General features: G+C 36.5%; 1 protein-coding gene across 1 annotated transcript; it reads left to right on the top strand.

Moving 5' to 3' along the window:
- The first annotated feature begins 7,646 nt into the window (after positions 1-7,646).
- On the top strand, positions 7,647-10,220 carry LOC116179830 (putative inorganic phosphate cotransporter). The gene is made up of 6 exons (XM_031499681.1): positions 7,647-7,785; positions 7,935-8,122; positions 8,172-8,420; positions 8,469-9,057; positions 9,111-9,349; positions 9,394-10,220. Exons 1-6 carry the CDS (start codon positions 7,752-7,754, stop codon positions 9,583-9,585), a joined length of 1,491 nt encoding a protein of 496 aa, XP_031355541.1. The 5' UTR covers positions 7,647-7,751; the 3' UTR covers positions 9,586-10,220.
- Positions 10,221-11,063: the final 843 nt, after the last annotated feature.

Genomic DNA, 11,063 nt, shown 5'->3' with positions numbered 1-11,063 from the left:
GATAAGGATGTCTATCGATGGAGACCTCGGAAACCATAGAAGATACCACGATGGTAAAATGAGGTAAAAGTGATTGATTGAACAGTTATTATCTCGCTATGTAAGGAAAACCAGAAAATTTCGATTATATGCCAGAAAAACCGAAATTTCCCGATTTTGTTGTTTTTTGTCTGAAAAATAAAAAAATACTTTCTCATTGCCACTTTTTGAGCTGCACAAGGCAACTTTGAGGGATTTTTAATATAGAAGAAACAAAAATTGGAAACTGTTGGTTTCAACAAGATGGTGCACCCGCGCACACCGCCTTAATCGTGCAAGAGTATACCTATCGAACAAATTTCCTGGAAAATAGAAAATTTGTATTTTGGTTACGTTTGTAGAGAATTTAATAAGCTGTCAAATCATATCAGGGTGTTCCATATAAAAGACCACTTGATATTTCACTGAGCAAAGGTAGCGGAGAAGGAATATGACACACAAATTAGATCAAATTCATACGAGTATAACGAATTATTAATCCAGTGAATCATTTTATGGAATAACTACAATTAATTAAAGCTTGCTAATTTGTATAATATTTATTGATGGAAATAGCTTCGTGGTATGAGGTAAAAGTTACCATTATAAGTCCGTTATTATTAATTAAATCTTATCAAGGAATATCTTACATTCCATTGTGGTTAAAAATAGATGAAATAAATCCTGCAGTCGTTTGCAATTTCGGTAGGAAAGCAAATGTAGAATTCTCCCATATTTTCCGGGTACCGTGCATAGAGCGTATAGGTTTTTATTTACGAAATGCACTAATGAACCTGTAGATTCAAAACTTTTATTTGGAAACAAAAGGAACTGGCAAAGAAAGATTTTTGAAACAATCCTCTAGTTAGAAAAAGTAAAACAAAAAACATATACTTAGGTGACAATCCTCGCATGAAACTTACAAAAATTATAGTGCTAAATGGGAACCTACGTACCGACGCCGAGGAAAATTTCATAAGAACTTTGTGAAAATGGCAACTTTTGCACAGATTTTCCAGAAAAAAGAATTTCTGGCAAGTGTTTTACAAGCGACGGTTATCACGAAAATGATTAGTAGTAGCCCATCGTTTGCTTATATCCGTATGCCGGGTAGGATAGTCCCTTTTTCCTTTCCTGCAGGATGCGTATCCGTGTCTTGCTTTTAATGGAACTAGGATATCACGCCCATAAGAGCATATTTAAACCAAAGCAATAATTAGTACCACATAATTACCTACTTTATTTATTACGGATATTCCTGTACGACCTTCTGCGGCGATATTAAATCAATGATTAATTACACATTTTCTCAGATTTAGACAAGCATAATTCAGAGTCATATTAAAGCGTTATATACGTGTAGGTAAATGAAGATCTACGCATCCATGTGAACGAGGATAGCTTTCTCTACTACCACCAGAAAAACCACCACATTTTCTTCGATTAAAACACTGAAAGTTTTACAGAAATTGAAAGGTCAACACGCCACCATGTATTACAATGAAAATCAGAACGGTATGCCTAGTTGTCAGAGCTGGGCAGTATTCGATTTTGTAAATACTTTTTAGTATTCAAATCCTTTAAAGTATTCAAATACTTTGTAATTAAATACTTTTATGGAAGCTGTATTTGTATTTGTAACTCAAATACTTTCACAAATATTTAGTATTCCAATACTTCGCAAAGTATTCGAATACTTCGCAAGGTAAGTATTTAAATACTTTGATTTTCCAAAATTTCTCGGGAAAACACTTTTTCTTATTAAGTTTGGTGCGTAGAATCCAAAACAATTCGTACTTTTTTGATCAGACTTCTCAATAAAAAGTTATGGACTAGAAAAGAAACCAATTTCGAAAGAAAATTCAAAGGGCTGTAACTTTTGAACTAGTAGCCCAATCTTAGAACTGTTTGAAATTATGGATTCTATAGGCCACATTCTATAAGAAAATGTTTTTTCCGGGCCGATCTGAGACAATTTTTTTTCGGGCCACAAAAAAGGCAGTATCTTCCTTTTTTTTACCAAAAATCGACTACACCAAAATTTCTCGGGAAAACATTTTTTCTTATTAACTTTGGTGCGTAGAATCCAAAACAATTCGTACTTTTTCGATCAGACTTCTCAATCAAAAGTTATAGACTAGAAACCAATTTCGAAAAAAAATTCAAATGGCTGTAACTTTTGAACTAGTAGCCCAATGTTGGAACTGTTTGAAATTATGGATTCTACAGGCCACATTCTGTAAGAAAATTTTTTTCCCGGTCGATCTGAGACAATTTTCTTTCGTGCCTCAAAAAAAGGCGATGTATAACCTTCCTTTTTTACCAAAAATCGACTACACCGAAATTTCTCGGGAAAACACTTTTTCTTATTAATCCGAGATAGAATCCAAAACAATTCATACTTTTTCGATTAGACCTCTCAATATAAAGTTATGGACAAAAAACAAATTTCGAAAAAAATTCATAGGGCTGTAACTTACTTAGTAGCCCAATCTTCAAACTGTTTGAAATTATGGATTCTACGGGCCAAATTCTACAAGAAAATGTTTTTTCCCGGTCGATCTCAGACAATTTTTTTTCCGGCCTCAAAGAAATAGTAGGTATGAATATGCACTAGTGAGTTACCATGACTGTTAAAGTTTGGCCGCCCATCGAATATTGTTTATTGGGGTCCTCTAATCAAATTTGGAAGGGAGGCCGGTGTATCCACCGGTAACTTCCGGTTTGATGACGTCATAAAGTGCGCAATTTCGCTAATTCGGAAAAATGCTTCTATCTCAGTAACCACTTGTCTGATTTTCATGATCTTGGGCTCATTGGAAAGATATTAAAATTAGACAGAACTTTTATGAGAAATGCAAATCGCGTTTCGCGAACGGTTTTCGCGAAATTTGCCAAAATTTGAAAAATTCGCGAATTATTTTTTTCTTTATGACACAGGTAAAACGTTATTAAAACTTATAACTTACGAATAAACATTTTTATAACCTGTTTCACCTACGGTTTTTCGCAAAATTTGAAAAAAAATTCTTTTTTATTTGAATACTTGTAAATCACAAGAAACATTTTTGGAATTTGTTTCTTTCCCTTTTAAACCTAATAATCCCGCCCAATAAAAATTGCTTCCATTATACTTACCGAGGTGTAATCCGTTTTTATAGTTTCTAGGAGACCCATATTTTACGTGTATAATGTTTAAAAAATGGACTGCTAATAAAATAATATGCAAGAAAATACAGTAATAAGGAAATATTAATGTAGGTTAGAAATATTGAAACAATAAGTTCTGTCCAAATAGTAAATTGTATCTCATAGGTCCATTATTCTCTTATCCTATTGTATCACAACAGTGTAGGTAATATTTTTTTCTCCAACCACCTGAATAAGACGCTATTTTGTCACACTTTTTGGTACAGAAAATGGGCGATTTCGGGAGTCGTCGGTATAACCATGGTAACTGTCTAAAAAGTAGGTAAGTACTTTTCGGACTAGTCCAAAAAGTAAAAATTTGATTGCTTGGGGTTTGTTGTTTATATGGGAAGAAGCCTTCGATCTTTCTTTTGCCAGCCATGTTCAAGTGCATCTGGATCTGGTGCGCTAATTACTGCTTTGAAAACCGATACCCAAATGCTTGCCTAATAGATTGCTCGTTTGCAGTGTAGAAGTAGTGCATTTTTGGTCGGAGGAATCATTTCTGGTTTCGATGGTAAAATAGGCATTAATTTCCGTAGTTCATTAGTTGTATTCGCTCCACGTCCATAGATCTTTATACAAAGTGATTCCAACGCCGTAAATTCGGCAGACTCTACCTCAAGTACCGTAAATGTAAATGGTCTTCCTAAAAGTGGAATCATCGCCTGTCAATATCAATATCAATGAAGATTTTTCAGATAGGTATACCGTCGAAGCGTAAAAAATGTGAACCAAAATAACTACGACATCGGCATCACACGTTCGTACGAGGAATTTTTTTGTTCTCCCTCGGTCAATACATGTATCAGATGCAAGACGATTTTCGTATCAGCATCCTCGTAGTCAATCGTATCCAGCATCTCTTTCCCAGGTCCGACCTACCGACAAATTCGCCATGTGTGATGTATAGACCACAATTCGGAAGCTGAAAGCTTGAAATCGCTATTTCGTTTAAATACTTAAACAACTCAATTTTGAAGGCATAGACATGTAGACCAACACTTCGGAATTCGAACATTTGGGCCAATCTTCAGTCGAACACCGCTGCCATGGTCGTTTCTTGTTTCTCCTTTAATAGAATATTCCTAGTATGAGTCCCACACTATGTGTAGTCCGCTTGCTTTCCTCAGTTCGTTGTCAATGTATTTAAAAAAGCATCTGTAACGGTATTCCTCAAAACTTGAAGCACCCCGAGGAAGCAGAGTGAATGAGAGCACCTCCATCTACAATAACTGCATCATACACAGAAGGAAGATCTGTCACATCATCGGGGGCTGTATAGCAATAACCTCTTTATGTGGGCAACCTAGAATATCTGACTTCTTTAGCGGTACATTTTTTCAGAAGAACTAGGGAAGGGGTAAATTCTTGCACTTCATGTGCGAAAAACTCATCGCTGCATCCTTTCTTTAACTGTGTGGCTACGTACATCTTGCCTAGAACAGACGCACATTCCAATTTTTTGTGGCTGTGTTCTCTTCCGCTGTGGCGCTTGATGTTCCAAGTTATTTTTTTTATAGGAACATCATTTGCTTTACTCCTATCGATGATGACCTCCTTTACATAAGTTCTGTATTGCGACTCATCCCACTTTTTGCTACGGATTGCCTATCTTCCCTTATTGCACCTTCGAGATTGCTGAGTTTGCTTCCAAGCTCGGCGAATGGATTTCCATGCTCAGTAGCATAGCATCAGTCATAGACTTTACATCAGTAAGAAAGTCATTTTGATTCTTCAGACCTTCATCGTAGTGAAAGAGGTCGTAGTCAACATCTTCTTGCGCGTTTGAGGCTATTTTGAAGTCTGCGACTCTTTTACTCACAGCGTGACTGTACCATGACCAGTTCATCATTGATATGGGATCTTGGGTCAAACCAATTAGGCCTCCACTTCCCTTAATTATCTTGTTTAGTTGTTCGTGACTCTGATCGATAGCAATGCTTGAAAATTGGCTTCTTGATCTGTTTACGACAAAGTTGCCAGCAATAAATTGAGAAGAAGGGATGTTGGTAATCTTTTTAAATCCCGAACGTGAATGGGAATTGGTTTAAAAGAGAAAGAAGCAGGTAATAATCATGTTTTGCGTAAGTTACAAATATTAATAACGTTTTACCTGTGAAAAAAAATAATTCGTAAATTTTTCAAATTTTAGCAAATTTCGCGAAAACCGTTCGCGGAACGGGATTTGCACTTCTCATAAAAGTTCTGTCTTATTTTAATATCTTTCCAATGAGCCCAAGATCATGAAAATCAGACAAGTGGTTACTGAGATAGAAGCATTTTTCCGAATTAGCGAAATCGCGAACTTTATGACGTCATCAAACCGGAAGTTACCGGTGGATCCACCGGCCTCCCTTCCAAATTTGATTAGAGGACCCCAATAAACAATATTCGATGGGCGGCCAAACTTTAACAGCCCTGGTAACTCACTTGGGTTTTTAACATTGTATTCATACCTACTAAAAGGCAATACTTTTAAGTTATTCAAATATTTGAGAACAATTTAGAAATGTTTAGGGAAAGTTTCCATTGTCACAAACTCAAATAAAAAATCCGATACAACTGAATACCGAAACGATCCTGGAGTGAAACTTTTGGACTCGATAGTCTACGTAACTTAAAAACAATAGGGACCTTTCTTATATCCTTAAAACCATTTGTACCAATTTTCAAAGCGATCGCACGTTTCTAAACAAGTTATCATGCACACGGACAAACGGATGGTCAAAAATGGATCTGTTCCAAAATCGCTAGGATTAATTTCAGAAAGGCGTACGTATCATGTGTACGACGCTTTGAAAACTGGTACACGTATTCTTAAGGATATAACTGGTATAAGAAAGGTCCTGGTAGGTACCTCCTATATAATAATATAATAATAATAATACGCTTTTACTCCCCTTAAATTTGTATATAACAATAGAAACATAAAAAAAGCTAACCCCATACAAAGTATAACATGATTTTTTATCTAGTATACTATTTTAAATTTTTAATGTATTTGAGTGACAAGTACTTGAATACCTTTTACTGTATTCGAATACTTTTCAAAGGTATTTGAATACTAAATACTTTTACGTCTAGCACAAGCGAATACAGATACATTGAAAAGTATTCAGATACTTAAAAAAATAAGTATTCATACTTAAAAACATAAGTATTCAAATACTTTAGAATGTATTCGAATACTTTGGAAAGTATTCGAATACCTTTGAAAGTATTCGAATACTTTTGAAAGTATTCGAATACATTCTAAAGTATTTGAATAAGGGGTGGAGGTGGAGGCTATATTAGATTTGGACATAGGTATACGAAAGGCCGAAGTTCAAGATTTGCTTAACCCCGACACGGTGCAAGGAAATCGTGACTAAATAATCGAAAATTAACACTGAACGAAACCGGATATTACTCAAAAAGTAAGTATACATCAAATCAATGAACGATAGCATTATAACTTTGAGCGGATATAAATAGTCTTATGGATGAATGTGTGTAAATTTTCTTGTTGTTACTTTCTGATTATTATACGATTTATCCATGTTACGAACCTTAAACTATGACTAAACAGTCGATTATTAACGAGCTCCTAGCCTAGCGACTTTATGATTTTGGACTTTCTGTCCGTCCGTCTGTGGACAATTCTGTTTTCAGGATTTTGTTTATCATCACCCAAGGAAGAACTGATTATATGTTCAATGACCCAAGAGCTCGTTTGCTATATTAGTTTATTAACGAGCGATTAAACTTTAGTAATAGGTAGACAGACAGAGGACTAACTGATTCAATTTTGGTTAATATTTGTCAATCGGAAATTACCTTTTCGCTCGATATCTGTATTGGTGCAGTTTATTGTTGGTGAAATTAATGGACAATGATCACGAATTTCAATAGCAGCAGTATAGTACACCCTGTCTGTAGTACCGATAGATATGTACCTACCTACAATGACCAATTTGGAATCGACTCAAAATCAACTTATACGTCCACAGATTTTATGTTACCTTGAACTAAGAATGTTGCAGTTCCATAAATAAATATATCATTTATTGATAGATGTAAATTCTTTTACAACAAAGATCCACAAATCATGTGACTTTGTACTATAAGGGGAACCCTATGTTTACAAAACCCCTTTTCCAAAAGTTCCAAAACATTTGATTTTTGGAGGGTCTAAATTAAAAATAACATAATGTCGACGATCTTATTTACTTACTACTTACTTACTATAAAGTTATTACCGAGGTTATTACAGTTAAAACCCAAATTCGATAAATATGTACCTACCTAGCTTGAATCAATGAAGAGATAATGAATATTTTGTTCTGTGAATGAAGACCTAATTATTGACCTCCTATAAGGTTTTTCTCATTCTTCCTTTGCGTTATCAATTTAAAAGTGGGGCAAAATTTTGAGCAAATACGATATTAGGAATCAGACACCTGATTACCTATTACTTGCATAATAAATCCAATAGTCACGGTTCAATTCAGTATTTGAAAAGTTCTAATCGGGTGTGAGGTTTTTCGGTGATTACTCTTAAAATGTTAACCGGTTGGAGATTGCATCTCTCGAAATGTAAGTAGCAACCTGCGAAAAAGTGCAAATTTGATTTTCGAGGCATTACCTAAAACAATTAGGCTGATATGCTCAACCACTAATTAATCTGCTATTTTGTCTAGATTAATTGGCGTGACACGGCACCTATTTATTTGGTTTTCTTTCAGGTTTTATAATTCCGCATCGGTACATCGTGGCGATTATGGGATTTTTGGCGATTTTAAACGCGTACACCATGAGAACGACGTTGTCCATAGCAATTACAGAGATGGTAATACCCAGGAACAGTACATCATCGGGGGATCATGGTTGTCCACTAGAGGGCGATGGCCAGGGTGATGGGCCAATTATAAAGGTGATCATTTGAATGTCTTGTTTCTCTTTCTAATAACTCGCTGTTGTAGAATCCGGAAGATTTGTACGACTGGGATGAGACAACGCAAGGACTGATACTGAGCTCTTTCTTCTGGGGGTATATTATTACGCACATGCCGGGGGGTATTTTGGCGGAGAAGTTTGGCGGCAAATACTCTTTGGGTATCGGTATTTTGTCTACGGCAGTCTTCACATTGATAACCCCCGCCGTGATAAGGCTGGTTGATGGTGATTGGCGGTGGTTGTGTGCCTTGCGAGTGTGTGTCGGTTTGGGCGAGGTAAGTGACAGATTCTCTCGGAGAGTTTACTGACCAAAACGATTGCAGGGCACCACATTTCCGGCCATAAACGCTTTGCTAGCAAAATGGGTACCTCTCAGTGAGCGATCGCGTTTGGGTAGCTTGACGTTCGCAGGCGGTTTACTCGGAATATTCTTAGGAACGTCGCTGAGTGGCATTCTGATCAAACATACTCAAGATTGGGGTTCCGTCTTTTATTTTTTCGGTGGATTGGGAGTAGTTTGGTTTGTGATATGGACGCTGATGTGCTACTCAGATCCCGAATCGCATCCCTTCATCAGTGATAAGGAAAAAAACTTCCTTCGCAAAGAACTAGCGAGTGTTTCGAATGAAAACAATCCGATCCCTTGGAAGGCGATTTTGACATCAGCCCCGCTTTGGGCGCTAATCGCCGTACAAATCGGGCAAGATTGGGGTTTCTACGCTATGGTCACCGATTTACCCAAATACATGAAGGACATTCTCAAATTTAAAATTGACGAAAATGGGCTTTGGTCATCGCTTCCGTATGTGCTCATGTGGATCGTTTCTCTTGGGTCGGGTTGGCTATGCGATTGGATAATTAAAAAGGAATATATGGGCATCACGTTCGCTCGTAAATTCTTCACAACAGTCGGTAATACGACTTCGCTTTTCCCAGTGACATTCAATAACGTAAACTTGTTACAGCATCCATGGGACCAGCCGTTTTTATAGTGGGCGCCAGTTACAGTGGCTGCGATCGATATTTAGCCGTTGCGCTTTTCACCATTGCCATGGGACTAATGGGCACTGTATACTGCGGAATGAAAGTTAACGCTTTGGATTTATCTCCCAACTTCGCGGGCACTCTTATGGCAATTGTAAACGGAATCGGCGCCGTCAGTGGCATCATCACCCCATATCTAATCGGCGCACTCACCGCCAACGTAAGGCTCAAGCTGTGTGTTCAGCCTTAACCTACTCTTTTCAGCACACTTTGGAACAGTGGCAACTAGTGTTTTGGATTACTCTAGGAGTATTTACCGTAACCAACATCATCTTTGTACTTTTCGCAAGCGGCGAAACTCAATGGTGGAATAACGTCGATAAACCCGAAACGGGGATGTACGACCATGATGCACACCGTTTAGGGGTGCCTTCCAAACAAACTTCAAAATTCTGATTTATCTACTCTCATTTAATGACAGTAAATGTAAGTCTGAAAACGGTCGATTATCGCGGATAATATACAATATATCGAGAAAGTTTTCTACAGTAGTTTTGGGGTTCTTCAATTTCTACTAGGCATTAATAGTTTTTATTAAAAATTGCATATTTTTAAATGGACCACCCTGTGCTGCACTTCTCTCAATTTTAAGCAAAATTTGCAAGAAGCATAATGTACCTAGTGCAATCGTTTTCCGGTTATCTAGTTTTAAAAGTAAACGCGATTATTTTGAAAAAAACCTGTCATTTTGTACGAAAACTGTTACCACTAAATGAATGTGTCACGTTTCTAAGGTACCTTGATGAATTACCTACAGAATCTCGTTTTGAGCATTATTTAATACTTAATTATTTCATAATTAAGATACATCATGCTCCTTTTGGTGTTTCCGCCTTTATGATCAACCATGTATAATTAAAATTAATTCTGCCTAGTAGACATTCAAAAACCCCAACACTTTTTTCGATATCTTGTATATTTTCCCCGATAATCGACCGTTTCCAGACTTATCAACGACTCTGTATATAAAATTCTTTTGTACGTGTGTCTGTGACTGAATTCCTGATAAACGGCTGGACGAAGAAATTTTTGATGTGTCTTTGGGTGTCCCCGGATTGTTACATTTACATTTTAATTCGGCCCAATGGGATTATATGATTTTTTTTCAACTTCTTTTTTCGTTGATGTCACACTCTGGTATTTTCCGTACCGATCGATACCGTGCTGAAGTGTTTACATTTTTACATTCTGTACAGTGGGTTTCCATGATCATATTTCCGTCAATATCCAGCGTACGAAGTCGCGGGGGAAAATCTAGTTTATGTGTAACCTTCTCTGTGGACATTTTTAATTTTTACTATTATTATTAAAACATCATAAAGCATTAATTATCGCAGACACCATGTTGTTATCAAAAACCACCATTTCGCCAGGTATTGTTAAAGTTATGGAAATTTCAAAAATTTGCTACGACACGGGATGATGTGATTCTAGCAAAAGTGTTACGACCTGTTTTTCTACAAGATTTTGGAGAACTTAAACACAAAATTTGCATGCAAATGCGAACGCAACCTTAAGTTGACCTGTAATCATCGAAAACGTTTTGCAAATAATAAAAGCATGCAAGGCTTTATATTGCAGTCGTACTTCAATGAGATTAGCATATCGCTCTTATTTGAATATTATTTTTCATGGGACTTTGGACCTTCATGTTAACAGAGTACGACCATCGAAATTCCTTTTGGCCGCTATAGACACCAACTTTGAATATAAAATTAGGACACCAATCATTTTAAGTAGATTTCTACCTAATGTAATGGTACCTGTATATTTATAGGTTTATATAATATATCACTTCCAAGAAACACTCTAACTTTCGTAATTATGAACCGATTTGGACCATATTGGAACAAGATGGCGGAAAGAAATCTACC

This window comes from Photinus pyralis, unplaced genomic scaffold (assembly GCF_008802855.1).
Source record: "Photinus pyralis isolate 1611_PpyrPB1 unplaced genomic scaffold, Ppyr1.3 Ppyr1.4_LG8, whole genome shotgun sequence".
Lineage (NCBI taxonomy): Eukaryota > Metazoa > Arthropoda > Insecta > Coleoptera > Lampyridae > Photinus > Photinus pyralis.
Note: the sequence above shows the minus strand (reverse complement) of the source record. Positions and strands in the feature narration are given on the sequence as shown.